This window comes from Ziziphus jujuba, chromosome 8 (assembly GCF_031755915.1).
Source record: "Ziziphus jujuba cultivar Dongzao chromosome 8, ASM3175591v1".
Taxonomy (NCBI): Eukaryota; Viridiplantae; Streptophyta; class Magnoliopsida; order Rosales; family Rhamnaceae; genus Ziziphus; species Ziziphus jujuba.
The window spans coordinates 10,648,529-10,665,877 of NC_083386.1; the positions used below are offsets into that span (position 1 = coordinate 10,648,529).

Genomic DNA, 17,349 nt, shown 5'->3' on the forward strand with positions numbered 1-17,349 from the left:
AATATCTTTCATTTTAGTTCTTTTATTTTTGAAGATGAAAGAATTTCTTCTTTTTTATGCTTCTTTTTGTGTTGCCAATATATATATATATATATATATATATATATGCCCCCATACCAAATTTCCCAAAATGCTTATAAAAATAGAGCAGTAGTATATACAATGTTGTTATTTTCTTTAAAATAAGTTAATAATGATAAGAAATAATATTTGTATTTTTTTTTTGTTTGAGAAATAAAATAAATAAGATAATTCTTTTAAGTAAATTAAATATATTAAAGGAATTGATTTTTTTCAGATGAAATATTAAAGGAATTTAATTTGTTAATAAATAACTTATTACTTTAGAGTTTAATTATATTGAATTTTAAAAATGACATAAATAATGTGTTATATTTGATAAAATGACATAATATAATTAGATGGACTTAAGACTAAAATGGTAGACCTGTCCTACCAAATAATTTCTCGTGTAACTCTAATGTTGAACTAAACATTAAAATCTATTCCATCTTTGTTCTTATCCCAAAAAAATAAAAAATAAATAAATAAAAGAGAAAATAAAATGATAGTGTTTGGTTAGTAGAAGAATGGAAAGAAACAAGGAGTGAAATGGAGGGTGATATAAGATCAAAGATGGAATAGATTTTAATGTTTGGTTCAATATTAGAGTCTATCTATAATGAACGATGAAAACTAACTATTTTGACACAAATAGCCCTTAGTCTCATACTATACATATAACTAAATTAAATGCGTTATTATGCCTATAATTCATGGGAAAATTTGCTTAAGAAGGGGACAAAATTCATAAGGAGAATATTTTAACTGAGTCCCTTGAATTTTTCTTTGGATCAAAAAGCCTCTTGAACTCAATGAGGGTTGCGGTATGCAGTATTATTTTGTTTAATTAAATAATAAATTATTATTAATTTTTGTACAAAGTAAATTATACTAAATTACTATAAATAAGGACTAATTGCATTTTAATTTTTTAAAATTTTATATGTTGCAATTTAGGCTTTTAAGTTTTCAAAACTACAATGTTGAATCATTTATTATTTATCTGAAGTATGTTTAAGCCATTTATAAATTTTGCAGTTATGATTTTTAAATCTCAAATATAATTATAAAGATGAGACATTTATTTTGTTGAATTATGCAGAGATTGAATATAATTGATTATTTGTTAGTTGAAAAAAAATTAGCGATAATTGTATTAATATGCACTAAATTAAAAATAGAATGTTGAATATAACAGATTTTAAAACTAGAGGTTAAATCGCAACTATAATGAAATTAAAGGCACCCAAGCCAACTTATTTTTGTTTATTTTTTTATGGAAATAATTACTTTGAAATTGGGATAATTGAAAGAAAAAAACAGAAAAGAAAGGCATATTTCGTTTCCCAGGAGAGTTGGAGATTATAGCAGAAAAATTTGGGTGTATATTTTTTCCATTCTCACAAAAGCCGAGGAATTCCGTCGTGTAGCCCGAGTGACCAATAACGATGGCTGAGGAAATTACAGGAAAAGAGAAGGAAGAGAAGAATCAATCGGAAACCGAGGGTTTAGGTATGGAGAGTGGCACTTGTACGATGAGCAGGAAGGAGAAGAGAAAGGCCTTGAAGAAGATGAAGAGGAAGCAGATAAGGAAAGACATGGCCGTAAAAGAACGAGAGGAAGAAGAGGTCAAGCTTAACGATCCACAGGAGCAGATGAAGATCGAATTGATGGAGCGAGAAGAAGCCGAGAGGGCCGAGAGGGAGAGGAAGGAGTTCGAAGAGCGAGAGAAGGCTTGGCTCGAAGCCATGGAACTGAGAAAGAAGAAGATGATCGAAGAAGAAGAAGAAGAGGAGCGGCGAAGGAAGGCTTTCGATGAAGAGTTACGGAGGCAACAGGTATTCCTATGGTTTTCTTTGTCTGTAAAGGTTTGTTTGGTCGCTGAGAAAGTATGGACAAGTGAAACAGGTTCAAAACCTGCTGTTAATTTCAATATCCTTGGTTTTTATTATCTGTTTAATTAGATTATTTTCAATAATAATTTAAGGGGATTGGGTTTTGTATTTCTTGGGAGGAGAAACTGGATATTCAGGAACTGAAACCGTTGATTTCTTTTGTTATGAAATGGATGATAGGCTGAAAATGCAACCAATGGTGACGAGGATGATGATTGGGAGTATGTTGAAGAAGGGCCTGCTGAGATTATCTGGCAAGGAAATGAGATTATTGTCAAGAAGAAGAAGGTTAGGGTTCCAAAAAAGAGTAAAGACCAACAAAGCAGAAACGAGGTACGTAATATGAAGGGAACTTAAGAATTAATTACCATATAGATTACTTTCTGAAATGTTTTCTTTTGTGGTTTGGCTTAAGATTTGAGTAATGGATGCTATTGTTTGTCTCACAGGATGCTGATAGGCCTACATCAAATCCTCTTCCTCCACAATCTGAAGCTTTTGCAGATTATAAAAATGGCTTGGTATCTGCTCAGCACGCGATTGAGAATGTTGCTCAACAATTACCAAATTTTGGAACTGAACAGGTGTGCATCTTGCATCATCATTGTGTATTTGCGCGGCATTGTTTGTTATCAATTTCTGTCTTGTAACTCTTCTGGCACAGTGGAGTTTTATTGGTGCTGTTAATAGCCTATGCCTGTGAAAGTGGGATTTATTATCTATTTCAGACTTAAATAGTTTCTCTGTTGGTAGTTCTTGTATTTTATATTTAAATGTGCTAGTTGTTATTTATAAGGAGAGTACTCCAATTTTTGGCTTGTTATCTGACAGGATAAAGCTCATTGCCCTTTCCATTTGAAAACTGGTGCTTGTCGGTTTGGTCAGCGTTGCAGTAGAGTTCATTTCTACCCTGATAAAGCATGTACAATACTTATCAAGAACATGTACAATGGTCCAGGCCTTGCTTGGGAGCAGGATGAGGGGCTTGAGGTGTGTTAATGCTGCCTTATGTGATTCTTGTATCCTAATGAATAGCTTAAGAATTCTCTGAATGTCATTGAATCTCAGAAACGTTTTTCTTTTTATGATATGGTTACTTAATGAAAGAAAGCGGTTCCTAATGTTGTGGTAGTAGTCCGCTGAATAGGAGAATCTCATGTAAAGATGAACTCTTTTTTCTCTTTTCTTTCTTTGTGTGTGTGTGTGTGTGTGTGCGCTTTCCATTAAGTATCACATGCACCTTTCTTATTTGTTTTGATGCTCATATTCAGTTATTTAACCGTGCAAGGATTGAAATAGGTCTCCATTCGTTATCATTACTAGCCTGCTAAAATGGAATATTGTTGAAAAACTATGTTTTATGCAAAACTTCCTGCATAGGTTTATTTGGAATGCTCTGTTATTTTTTTCTATCTCACTCTTTTCAGGAGTGCTAATATGCAGATGTCACTTCGATATTCAAATTTAATGTTATATCAAGCTTTTCTGTTGTACTGGTTGCATTTTGATGTCATACCATATGTATATTCCATTTTAGGAATTTTTTTTGCTTGTGTTTTAGTTCTTTGGCTTGATTCGAATCATAGATTGATTTGCAAGAATCAATGCGATGGAGATTCATGGTTTTGGCCTTGGTCCTGTTGGCGTAAAAGATTAGCAATTGCGTATCCTTCTTGTTGGCACAAGGCTGGTTATCATCTGTCATACTTATTTTTATTTTCTATTAGGGGCTGGAAAAAAAAGAAAAGAGAATAAAAATTTGGCTATCATCCAATGTCTTCAATTGTTTGATTACCTAATTTGAGTAGTAGTTCATCTTATTATACTCATGTATGTTATATTTATATATATATATATATGTATATATCATGCCTTGCCTTTTAGAGTAAATCTAACAACTTGATAATGATTTTGTATATTTTCTGGTATACTTCTTATGTGGTGAAAGTTCCATTTATAATCTATTCATATGTTTGTTTATTTTTGTTCCAGTAAATTAGTTGTAATGTTAGTTCTAGTTAAGGTTTGTTGAATTAAGAAACTTTCAACTGTATATAAAATAACTACTCAGGTTTATTGTTCTGTAAGTTTTTATGCCTTAACCATGGTTAGTTTGTGGCGAAATTTACCTTTCCTGGGGTTTTTGGAGCTGTTTGGATGATGATGGTTATGACTTCCAAGGTTTGTGGTCATCATGGCAACTCTTATAAGTATGTGGACATACGCTTTCTTTTGACTTTAAACATAAAATAGATACAATATTCATGAAAATGTACAAAATTAGGCATTTTCAATTTCAATTCAAAATGTAAAAACAGAGATTCTTCTGTTGAATTTTAACTTTGTGTTATGTGATATCTTGTTGTAGCTTAATATTAGTTGGGATATTGAGTTCTTAACTTTTCCATCTTTCATTGAGTCATAAATATATTATGTATGTCAGTGAGAATGCTAATGTGAACTCTCCAAACCATGCCATATATATATATATATATTAAATATGCATGCTAATTTTTTATTTTATATGTTACTGCATATTAACATTATAAAGATGCTTCTCACTCTTACAATGGCATCTTAGGCAGCAATCCGAATGTTGTCCTGAGACCTGCTATTTTTCTCTTTGATCTTATTACAAATGATTTTTTCGAGAGTTGTATATCATTGTGGTCTGATTTCTTTCTCTCATTTTCAGTATACTGATGAGGAGATTGAACGCAGTTATGAAGAATTTTATGAGGATGTGCATACAGAGTTCTTGAAATTTGGGGAAATTGTGAATTTCAAGGTTTCTTACTGCTTCCTATTCCTTGTGATTGCCATTCTATGAGCTCGTCTTTATCATATTACCATACATGTATATATTCGTGCCACATAGATCATTAGATGCTTTCTTTAATAATTATGTTTTAGCTTAAGATTTTATGATAATCTTTAGCTAAATTATTTTGAAATTATTTTAGTAGGAATTAAGCTTTTTTAATTTTTTCATTGTTATTATTATTTATTTATTTATTTATTTATTTTTTGTATGGGGTTTTATTTTAGGAATGTAGGTAGTTTTTTTAGTTTTCTGTTGGATTTGGATAGTGGTGACATTCAGACAGCAGTTGTCAATAGTGTAAAAAGCAAGTTTGCAGACTGGCTTTGGTGAATATATGGTAACTCATTGGTGGGTATGTAACAGTTTGACTAGTGGAGAGTTCATTCTAAGTATTTTGGGGTCAGATTTGTGACCACAAGCAGTGATCAATACTGTGGCACCTGGAGGTGTTTTGGGGTGAAAATTCAAATATAGTAGGGCATTCGAAATTCAAATCCAGTAAAGGAAACCGATGCAACAAAAAAAACTAACTAAGAAAACGATAAATAATTATAGAAGTGAATCCTAAAATAAATTCCAAGCTAAACTTCTTATGAAAACTTAAGATGGTCCTAAAATGAATAAACTAAAGAATAACATAAAAATCCACATTCATAATTGTTAAGTAAAGCTTCTCATAATCTGCATAAGCATGTACCTATTATGTGATCGGAAATATTTGAACACAGAAAAGAACCTGGCTGTTGACATTATTTGCATAAACATGCGCATAAATATATATAGAGGAAGATATTCTACAGGGCAACAGATTCCATGGTATGCTGGGCAATACAGCATCTTGTAGCATGTTGCGTGATGTTGATTTTGATTTTACATGTTGTGGCATGTGGTTGCCCAGCATATCTTGGGCACTGTCGCCTAAGAGAATGGGACTGTATGCTGCTGTCTGTATTTTATGTGTGTTTGTAGAAGTGTAATTTTAACCCCCCAAAAAAAAAAGGAAAAAAAAAAAAAAGAAAAAAAAAAAGATACGTGATTTTAACTGCAAAAGGTAAGATATATCTTGTTTTATGAACTTTGATTCTGGAAGTATGAAGGAGATGAAAATAAGATGTTTCAGTATGCATTTTGTGTTAATCCTTTTATGGCTCTGCATTTTCAAGTATAGAATGATTAAATATTTTTGAAGAAGAGTATCTCAAGCATGTGCTATGACAGTGTCGTAGAGGCCTGAAGCTTGTGGCCTTACCCCACTCTACTTGTTCTCTGAATGCCATCTCAGGGTAATGAATCTAATCTGTATCAGGTGTGTAGAAATGGATCCTTCCACTTGCGGGGAAATGTGTACATCCAGTACAAATGTTTGGATTCAGCTGTGCTTGCATATCATTCTATCAATGGTCGTTACTTTGCTGGGAAGCAGGTATTTCATATTTTCATTAGTACTTATTTGGCTTTAGGTAATAAATTATAAATTATAAATTATAACTCTTAAATCTACTATTTATATATATATATATATATGTATTTTTTTTTTTAACATGTTTGCCTATTGTCAATGCATGTATGCAAGCACTAAGTCATATCTTTACCTACCTTTCATAAGCTTGTTTTTTCTGATAATCTTATTAGTTTATTTAATTTGCTTTGCTACCCATTTTCTCATGATGTTCCATGTTGTTGAAATGAAGTGAGCTTAAATAGTCTTATGGTTTACGCATGTATAAAATTTTGGCATTGTGGTTGTAAATCAAATCATAGGTACCCCTCTATTTCCTCTAGTCAGGGAGTTGTTTGTCGGTGCTTAGATGTTGTATGTTTGTATTATTCTGGCTTATGTTTTTGCTTGCTGTACAAAAACTTTTGTTTTCATCAATATTTGAAATCATTGCCTTAATTTAATTGAATTCAAAAGTTTATCACTTTGTGGGTGTTAGTAACTTAGCAACTGATGAACTTCTGATGCTTAGCTGTTCATTATGAATAGCTTTTTGTCTTTCTTCGAAACATCGCTTGTTACGTCAGTGTACAAGCTGATTTTTCTGAACACCTTTGAGACTCAAATATGATGATTGCTTGTCAGAAAAAAACTGCCAGAATGGAATTTGGAGGTAATGGAAAGGATTATTCTCTTGTCTAAAGCCATAAGTGAATGAGAAGCTGTCAAAGAAAGTTTCATTTGTAATTTAAAAGAAGAATACATTCCTTTTGGTGAGGTTTGAGAATATAGTTTCTGGAGACTTGTCAATTATTGTTGTTTATTCTGTAGAGGAGGGATAGTTGGAGATGCAGTCATATTATAGGATAAACTCGACCTTCAAAGCAGAACATGGTATTTTGCAGTTGTTGGCTGTTATCATGGATTGTGTTGATTAGGAAGTTGTTGATGCAATAATATTTTTATTGGACAGACTGGCAGGAGGAGCAAATTCTTGCAAAGATTTATTGTTGTTTTGATGGATTTGGCAGTTAATTGTTGGTTTGTGGAGAAGTTATTGGAGAGATTAGTGACTGGAGAGGTAATTCAAGATGTCATTAGGACTGGAGGTGCAGATTGGTGAGGGAGAGTCTCTATTCACTTTAGCTATTGTGATAGTCTTATTGCATTTGTTATGGCTGCTTTGTTTTGAATAATTGATGCTTCATGGATAGTTGCCTGTCTTCTGTTGTATTTTTTGTTTGTTATGGTTATGTATTTTATGTTTCATTTCTAGAAACCTTATATATTGTCTTGACTTTCGAGTGGGAGAATATTCGAGTAATTTTTATATGTTTGTTGGAAGTGCATTGTGTTATTACTTGCTGGATTAAGTATGAGGCTTGCTGCCTGCCCAGCCATTAATTTTAGTGGTGAAAATCTTAAGTTAAATATTGTAAATATTTTATTAGAAGTCTTAAACATTAATTGAAAATTGCTGTTCTTATCCCGTAGTGGGTCATGTGTCAGATTTTTGCTGTATAGCTGCAGGCCCTGTATATTGTTTTGTGGTCAATTTCAAAATTGAATAGCTAGATGTAGATACTTGATATAATATAAGATGTGCAGTGAAAAGGTGATCTGAATTAGTGATAATAAATTTTGCCTTTTGGATTATGTGAATTTATAATGTCAGCTTTCTTACTTTCCTAAGATCAATTTTTCTTTTCCATCTTTTCTGCTGATTTTTTATTGATCTAGTTGCATTTTGTGCCAGGTAATTTGTGAATTTGTCAATTTGACCAGATGGAAGGTTGCCATTTGTGGGGAGTATATGAAGTCAAGGTTCAAAGTATGTTCAGTCACTTCACTTCTCTCCTTTAGTTTGAGTGGGTTATGTGCTTTGTTTGTCACTGGATTCTATGTTGGCACTGTTAAATAATGTGTTCCTCTTTTGTTTTCAGTAATACATTTAAATAGACCTGAGTCATATTTCAATGTAATTCTTACAGACATGTTCCCATGGAACTGCTTGCAATTTCATTCACTGCTTCCGTAATCCTGGCGGGGACTATGAATGGGCTGATGGTGACAAACCACCACCAAAGTATTGGGTGCAAAGGATGGTTGCTTTATTTGGTTATTCTGAAGATTCTGTGTATGATAGAGAGAAGTCACAAGAAAATTTTGGCAAGATGTCGGCGGCAGAGGCAGGCAGGTCTGCTTTTACCATAGCAGTAGTTATTGCATGCAGTAGTTTGTAATTTGGAATTTGGTATGAATGGTCCGATTTGTAGTACTCTTGATTCTAGTTTCTTCTAAATCAAAATGGTAGATTCCATCGTATTACCTACACCTCTTTTTACCATTTTCATAATGTATGCAAAATTAGAATATCAGTTTCTTAAATTCTCTCACTCTTATGTTTGAGTTGTTGAGAAGTTGCAAAACCATTTTATTAATATATAAAACTGAGATTGTTAGTTGTGGTATGAGACAACTTGTACCACAGATTGATCCATTGGTAAGTATATATGCCTATATTAGAAGGAAAGAAAATTTGTTTTGTAAAAAGCTAGCTGATGGTAATATTGCATCATATACTGCCTCCTTGATTATGTAGTGCAAGCTCCTAAATTTTCCATGTGATCAAAGTGCCTACTTGTAAATTTGGTTCATGCTTATATAATCTACCATCTCAATTTTATTTTGATTTCTGTAATTGCATGTTCACAATAGGTCCTGTTTTTCATCTGTTATTTTAGTTTCAAGTTTACCTGGAGACGATATAATATGTTGCTGAACTTCATATTATATTTAATTTGACATTTCATCGTTGTGTTGTGTGAATTAGAAATAACTGTAGTTCTTGTTGAGATGGGAGATTTGATTTTAAGTCTTGTGATTTTGACTTATTTCTCCTTGCTGCCCACGCTCTTACTTTGTCTTGTTTTCTGATTCATTGCAGGTATCGTTCAAGAAGATCTAGATCCAGAGAGATGGATTCCACAAATTATGGTACTTCTCGTAGAAGAAATGACAATGAAAATTATGTTCGTTCGAACCGCCAGAGCTGCAAAAGTGATTATAAAGAGCAGAACAAAAATGACGGCTTATGCAAACAGAGTATGAACTCAAAAGATGATCATTATAGGAAGAGAAAAAACCATGATATGGATATTGATGGAGAAATGTTTGATAATGTTAGAGATACAGACAGAGATGAGTATCATGTTTGCGCAAGGAATAGTTCAAGATGGCAGGGCAGGAACAGCAAAAACAGATCTTTTGAAACTGATTCTGATGGAGGTTGGTCGGATGTGGATGAAGTTAGAGATAGAAACCGTGATCATGCTAGGCAAAGCCCAAAATATAGTAGGATAGCAAGATATCTTGATGATTATGGAGAACATGAGAACAGAAATGATGAAGTTGACAGTCATTCGGATGAGGGCAGGGGAGAGTCATACCATGACAGAACAAGAAAAAGTTCAAGACGCTGCAGAAAAGTTGAATATCCTGCTAGTTATGGGGACAAGGCGAATAGGGATCATGGTGCTGAAGGAGGCTGGTCACGTATGGACAGTGATGATGATGCTCATAGGCGCCGTAGTAAGAGGACCAGGGATGATGATGCTGATAGGCACCATAGTAAAAGGAGGAAAAGCTCAGTACAGTCCAGCAAAGTTTCCAAGTTCTCTGATGAACATGGGGACAGCAAAGACAGGATTCTTGGTACTGATTTTGGTGATGACTGGTTGGACAAGAGTACAGAAAGACATCATAGTCACACAAGGGGATTCCCAAAAGAAGGGTCAGATATCTCAGAAGATCAGGTGGAACCTACCAGAAGGATTAAAGCTGAGCGGCGTCATATGAGTGTAGAGATTAGCAAAGCAGATCCTTCTAATGAGAACTTTAGATCAGATTGGAGTTGTGAGCCCAGCAGTTCAGATCAATATGATATGAGAGACAGCCCACATGATCTTGATTTCAGACACAACTCTGAGGTAAAATTTGATAAACAAGATCGGTGGGAATCTGAACAATGTGCTGGTGATGTGTACTCTAAATCTAGAGGGAAGTTTACTAGTTTTAACGGTTCGGTTCATTACAGTGGAAGAGAGAGATCATATGATTGTGACTCAGAGCGCTACCATCATGATAAACTTGACCTTGAAGACCGCTGGAATTCTGAAGAAGTTGCTTCAAAAAAGTCTAGTAATTTGGATTCCTCTAGTAAGCGATCTTCCAAGATTGATAGAGCAAGAAGATCAAAAAGTAGAAGCCAATCAGGCCATAATAGATGCTCGGATAATGAGGGAGATTCATCCCAAGACAACAAAGATTCTGAAAAGAATTGTTAGAAGAATTGAACATATCATAAAAGACAACACAAAAGGCACTCATTTAGTGTCTCTGAAAGAGTCACATTGTGGAGTAGATCTGAACATGAAGAATGTACTTGAACTACTACTATCATTTTGCCTGCAATGATTATGGTAGCTTCCGTGCTCCATTGTAGACTTTCTTTATGGTTATTGTGACTATATTCGCTTTCATCTCTTCAATTTTTCAGTCAGTCTTATCTTATTTGGTGCTTAAAATGATTTAAACCTTAATATTGCTGGTAAATTTATGGTGGCAGGTGTCCCTTTCCCCCGTCTGGAATTCAATGGAAAGCTGGCTTTAAGGTTGATGCATTTTATTGTTATTGTTATTGTTATTATTGTTATATTTTCTCTTGTTTATGTTGAGGCATCTGCATTTCTTTGTATATCTTGCCTAAAGATTCGAATACTCGTCTTTGCTATGTCAGTTGCGATGCATTCCACAACCACTACCATTTTTGGCTACTTAAAAAATATAAGATTATATTTTTTTGAAAAATTACTCACGCCCTCAATTTCTTATTAAATGAAGGTATGTCGGTTATTTTGAAAATCAAATTAATCCCGTCTTTGTTAACTTACCATCTTTGCTAGAAATCGTTAAAAAGGTCATCTAGAATAAATAGTATTAAAAACCTTGAAAGTGTATTTATTATTATTATTATTTTTTTAATGATGAGATGATGACACAGTTATACTGTAATTTAAGAATTTTCGTGTCTTTATTTATTTACCTTCTACATATAATTGTTTCTGAAATTTATTTAATTGTTTGTTTGTTGCTTACTCTTTTTCAGCATAAAATGAACAAAACATAGTCAAAATTTATGAGTAAAAATATGAAAAAGCCTCGACTATGGAAATTAGAATATCTTCATAAACTCTGGAAAATTAGTGCCAAAACATACCATGCATATCCTCTATTGTTATAATCCAATTTACTGAACACAAAAATTATTCATTGTTCGTAATCTAATTTTTTTTTTTTTTATAAAAAATTTATATGCCAAATAAAATGGTTAAATCCAATCAATCAGAATCTTTTAGCGTTTGACAGCCTTTCATTTTATTATTATTATTTTTTGATTTAAAAAATTTTATTGAAACAATATTCATTTTATTGGCAATGGAAGTATAATAATGGCATAAAATTAATGAATTAAACGTTTCTGGTACCATATGGAAATTTACTTTACAAGAGTTTCTCGTTTCAAGTGGTGAATTTGAATAGAATATCTAAATTAGAAAATTTAGATAGAAGATGAAAATTGAGCACTTACAATAACAGACTAAGAAGTAGAATGTTTTAGTTTCTATGTATCGAATTTTTAATTATTGTCAACAACTTAATACTTTTAAACATAATCTAAATCCTACCCCACTTATCAAAATATCTAGATTTAAAATTAAACAAAAAACCAATAAAATAGAAGTTTAAGTGGATTAGACTAAGCATTCACTGATAAGTGACGAGGATTACACATTTTCGTACTTTTAATCACTATAGTTTCCACCAACCCTTCACCCAACTTACAGGGCTGGCTAGGACGATACGCCTAAGTGTGCAATGCTAAAAGACTCCCAATTGGTCAGGCCCCCTAAATATTTACTATCTTTTTTTCTTTGAATGGTATTATAATTTTCTAAAAAAATATAAATTAGAACCGTCATTATCTTTTTTTCTTCTAATAAATTTATAATTGTGGTGTGACTAACATTTATTTCTTGAATATATACAACACATAAATACATACTAAAACAACTTTTGTAGTAGCTTAATTACTTATTTTGAATTTAAAAACACTACAAGAGTAAATTTTAATTTAACTTTAAAAGTGTTAAAAAGTATTATTGTATATAATTTTGAAACCTTTTTATTTAATATAAATTATAGTTTTTGTTCATTTTATTTATTATTTATTTTAATTATTTATAGGAAAACTAGTATTTAATGTAGACGCCACAAAATTCCAGGGCTGGCCCTTCCAACTTACCGGCGGTTCACCCTCACCAGCAGGAAAAGTCGATGTAGTTACAATAGTTTCCGACTCCGGTGGCCCAACTTTGTTCGTTGCCGCCATCCTTTCAGCCTCAGCAGCGTCCATGGCCTCCTCTCTGAGCTTCCTATAAATATCACTTTTATAGAGCTTCCTAGTTCTCAATATCAAAACCAAAGAAATAAGCGTTCCACAAAAAGTCACAGCTGTAATTGTAATGAAAGACAATTTGAAACACTCCCCACCATGGCAATTCAACTGCTTCCTAGCGTCCCTTTTCAGTCCCAAAGTTCCCAAGTTTCCAGTTGTTTTATGGCCTCCTTATCATAAAAAAGCCCAGTGACTTCGCATTCAGCAAATACAAGCCGACTGGACTAGACACGTTACCGAAGTTATACAAAGTAGAGTAGTGTTTCAGGCCAAAAATCTCAGAAATTATTAAGAAAATCAATGGCCATTGTGCACCAAACAGAATGAACGAAGCCACATAGAAACCATGTTAAACATTGAAGGCGATGAGAATGTAACCAATGCATGAAAACAGGAGGGTAAGAGTGGATGAGAGGGCGAGGGATTTTGAATTTTGTGATGAAGATTCCTGAGAGAATTCCTATTATTACTTATCTGAAGTAGATCCAAATGCTTGTGAGGGAAACGAAGGTGACCATGCTTTGTAATGAGTAGCCTAAGGAAGTTCCAATCTGCCCCAAGTTAGTCAATCAGTGTTAGTGTTCCTCCAAGTCCACAAATGGCGGACAAGAAGAGAGATAACATTTCAATACTGAACACTGCCTGGAGAATTGTATAGCCGTCTCCAATCTCCGGTGGATTGAATATATTTTTCCAACAAGAAACTGATATTTTCTTTGCAACTTTCTCGAGTAGGATTGGTGCGGTTGGAGAACGTGTACTGAAATCAATTGAAGGTGTTGCCGGAGATGGTGTGGAAAGATTATGGGTTATAACAGCCAAGCAAGGTGCTGGATCCTACACGGCTTTTCTCTTGCTCTTCCATTGATCATGCTCCTTTGCAACAACAACAAAGAGTGGTAGAGAGCAAGAAAATCACTGCAGCTCCGTTACCACCATACTCAGTTCTGTGTGAAGGTAACATTATTGACTACTATGGTCATACTTAATAGATACACTACCAGAACTAGTGAAATAAAAAGGAGCTTACAAAAACTTTTCGCTCATTCTTCTGCTGTACGACTTGCATGATTCGAATTGTTCTAAGATAAGTGAAACACAAAGCTGTGGGAAACCAAGCGACAAACAAAGTGAAAGACTTTGTGTCATTTCCATAGACAGCACTTATACCAATATAAACTTGTAAAAAGGCCTAAGAGGACTCCTCTGCTGTTGGGAAGGTTCTTAACGCAAGTGACAAGACCTCCTGTGTTGATGGAGGTATGAGAGTTTGCTCCAGTGGCAATGTACAAGCACATTTGCCAGACTTGGGGCATGGAAATCTTTTGTGTGACAGCAAGCGATATCATGAAGTAGCCAAAAGAAGTTCAAAACCCCACCGATTGCCAATACCAGCCAAGGGGGTATGATCTCGTTGATCAAGACTGAGGGCATACCGATGTTAGCTCCCAAGTCCTTGAAGAAACTAGATTGAGAGTGGTTTGGTCATAGCCGAGGCATTGGAGTAGAGGTCCAACATGTAGCTTGCGCCAGCGGTTTCCATCATTAGAAATGAGGCGAAGACCACGAGCCATCAGCCGGTGAGAAATTGGAGGGTTACGCTCACCAGGTTAGCCAAATTTCTTATACCAATATCATTGCCACCATTACTTGGAACACTCATTTTTTGCCACTCAACAAAATTTTGGTTTGGAGTTCAAAAGTAAAAGAAAATGTGGGTCTTGGATGGTACTTATAATATAGTCCAACTGAAATAGTATGAAAAAACATCAAAGATATATAAAGAAACTATATCATGCATAATGAGTCAGGGAATTTTCGCAGTCCAGCTAGATTTCTGTCCTTTGTCACACAACATTAGCTTTTGTTAAATACAGAGGACCACACCATATCTTAGAGTTGGACTCTGGAAAGTTTAGGAATTGACAAGAAAATCAATTTTCCAAGAAATAGTGGGGTGGCTGGAATCAAGGAATGAAATAGAAAACAAGTTGGAACCAGTTAGATAGGGAACATTTTTTCTTTACAGTGCCTGCATTGGTGGATGGCTCTTGGCTTAGCATGTGATACTAACAGTGACAGAGGGAGAACCACCATCCCAGTGGAGGAGATTGGTTTTTGTAGCCTTTTGTGAGTTTGATATATGAGATGGTACACTTAACCTATAAATTACTCGAAGGGTCACGATTTCTTAAATGATTACAAATGTATTTCCATTATTGCATTTGTTTGACCCAGAAAATATTTAAAGTTAGAAATTCGATCGCACTCTTAACAATTTTCTTTTATTAAAAACTTTGGACAAATCTGGAATGTCATAGTCGCTTTCTTTAAAATTGGAAATCATATACATCATTGGGTTTGTTTGGCCATGTAATTTAAAAACTGTTTTTTGTTTTTAATTATAAAAGATATTGTTCTTAAACAAATTAAAAGTAGGGCAACAACTTGTTTGGAGCAATTTGGTCAGATAGTATTTATAATAATCTAAATATTTATTAATTTGGAGTAAATGCAAGTATTCTGATCACTTAAATCATTACCTTTACCAGAACAGAAGTTATAATTATTACATATATACTTTTTATTGGGTTGTTGATGACATAGCAGAAGAAGATATAATACTATAGCTTATATATGGTTCAGGATGGTATGCATTTGAATATTTTGCAATTGATAGAAGTAGATAGGTAAGTTAAAGAATAGGAAGTAATTGGCTTATAGAGAAACCCTAGACAAGTTGGCAGGCTCTTAAAAACGTCTCCCTCCAATAACTGGCTGATGAAATTTCACCAATAGTTTTCCGTAACTTCTCGTTTCATTCTTCCTGCTTTTATTCATTTTTGGTATAATGCTAGGCCTGAAGTTGGGATTATGCTTTTATTCACCTTTGTTCTTTATCTCATATTTTCAGGTTTTTTGGCATATTGCATTTGTCTTAACTTCTTCTTTACTGTTTTTCCTTCTTGGATAAATTACACAGCAGTATCCTATAGTTTTAAAAGAAGGGGGGGGGGGGGGGGGAACTTTGTTTTAAAATGTTGCAGTTTAATTAGACTTTCGAAATCATAACTGTTAAAGTTGATTCGTAGGTGGATGATATTATAAAATACATTAGTATCCTTTAGTTGGGAGGATTTTAAAATTTAGTATATATATATATATGTATGTGTGTATATATATATATATATGTATATATTTTCCTAGCATGAGGAACATTAACATTTGTCGTTTAAAGTTTTTTCTATAGCGCACATCATGTACAGTATTTTGCCTATTCGTATACTTGTCTACACTTTTTTGTACAACTGATTTTAGTGTGTTTTATATTAGTTGATTGTTACATGTGATTAATTCACTTCTGTCCCTAGGTTCTTGTTTATTTCTCCATGTTTGTATTTTATTTTTTTATCAGTAGAAAATACTGGGCTGAAGTTGGATGATGCTTTTATTAATGTTTGTACCACTTTTCTTCCTTTTTTTTTTTTTTTTTTTTGGGAATTCGGGCGAATATTTGTCGGCATTCATATGATCTTCTAGTTCTGCATAAGCCTTTTGTAATAGTCATTGTGTTGTTTCCAAAAATGATCTAAGATAGTATGAAAATGTGATGGTAAAAAAGGAATAAGTGGAAGCTATACAATAAAACATAATTCTCAAGTCACTTGTATTTGACAAAAAAATTATAGATGTGGTAAGGCAAGGAATTGTAGCATGTTGAGGAAAAATAAATAACTTCTATTATATTAATGACATTTACAACACAACTAGATAGACACACATACATAATAACATTTGGGACTCTTTAACACTTAAAACATACTTTAATGAATCTAACATGTACTGACACATGAAAGCTCTCTCTTTCTAGGAGCCTACTCTACTTAACTGAATAGCTCTTTCACTCACACCAACAGAGAGTCTCCTTGGAGCTCACTTGTGTAGCTCACCAAGCATGGAAGCCAAAGCTTCCTTTTATACTTTGACAAAGTTGGTTGTTTTGGCCTACTCAAAGCTTCTAGACTTCTCCTCTATGCCTTGCTCTCATTCTCAATTTTAGATTTTTTTTCACAAATTCCAATGCTTTACTTGCCAACCAAGTATATCAAATTAGAACCTTCTAAGTCAATATTGATCCTTCATAGCATGTGTATATGTAGCTACTAGTGTCCTAGCATCGCTATGTCAAAAAACATACTCAAAATTCTCTGTATATACACAATGTCTTTTTAACATACATTTTTGCTATTTATTCTAAGCTTAGTACCCTAGAATCTGCTCCTCACACTCGCTTATTTGCAAAATATTGAAATACTTAATTACTAACTTTCCAGTGTCGCTAGAGTATTCAAGCAGGTGAGCTTTTCTTCTGTTGATCTAGAGCCTTACTGGAAAACTGTTTTCAGCTATATCATGATCGGCACACAAATCCAACCCCAACGAATTGTACAATAATTTCCAATTGTACACTCAATTTTACCAAACACTTTTTTAATGTTTATTGCAAATTAAAAGCGCTATTATCAACATAATTTCTAAATAATTCATCAAACATTTAACTCCTCCTGTAAGTTACAGCAACAGCAAACTGGCCGACATTACTAATGTGAGG

At 33.5% G+C, this 17,349-nt stretch overlaps 1 protein-coding gene and 1 pseudogene across 3 annotated transcripts; one reads left to right on the forward strand and one right to left on the reverse strand.

Annotated features, from left to right (window-relative positions):
* The first annotated feature begins 1,342 nt into the window (after nucleotides 1–1,342).
* On the forward strand, nucleotides 1,343–11,036 carry LOC107413382 (zinc finger CCCH domain-containing protein 5). Of its 3 annotated transcripts, none has more exons than XR_007239891.2 (10): nucleotides 1,343–1,901; nucleotides 2,139–2,291; nucleotides 2,408–2,542; nucleotides 2,790–2,948; nucleotides 4,654–4,746; nucleotides 6,065–6,205; nucleotides 7,977–8,051; nucleotides 8,212–8,417; nucleotides 9,168–10,701; nucleotides 10,848–11,036. XR_007239891.2 is itself a non-coding variant. In XM_048470954.2 (9 exons), the coding sequence occupies exons 1-9, from the start codon at nucleotides 1,512–1,514 to the stop codon at nucleotides 10,564–10,566; spliced, it is 2,751 nt and encodes a 916-aa protein (XP_048326911.2). In that variant the 5' UTR covers nucleotides 1,343–1,511; the 3' UTR covers nucleotides 10,567–10,770. The 3 variants fall into 3 exon arrangements, 1 of the variants encoding a protein (XP_048326911.2); XR_007239893.2 differs by having other exon boundaries at nucleotides 6,089–6,205; XM_048470954.2 differs by lacking the exon at nucleotides 10,848–11,036 and having other exon boundaries at nucleotides 9,168–10,770.
* A 1,476-nt stretch (nucleotides 11,037–12,512) lies between these two features.
* LOC132805057 (uncharacterized) lies at nucleotides 12,513–15,731 on the reverse strand (annotated as a pseudogene).
* Between the last annotated feature and the right edge of the window lie 1,618 nt (nucleotides 15,732–17,349).

Coding starts and splice junctions, on each gene's coding strand:
- LOC107413382 (XM_048470954.2), top strand. CDS start 1,512: ATGGCTGAGGAAATTACAGGAAAAGAGAAGGAAGAGAAGAATCAATCG. Junction 2,543..2,789: donor CAAATTTTGGAACTGAACAG/GTGTGCATCTTG, acceptor GTTATCTGACAG/GATAAAGCTCATTGCCCTTT. Junction 8,052..8,211: donor ATATGAAGTCAAGGTTCAAA/GTATGTTCAGTC, acceptor TAATTCTTACAG/ACATGTTCCCATGGAACTGC.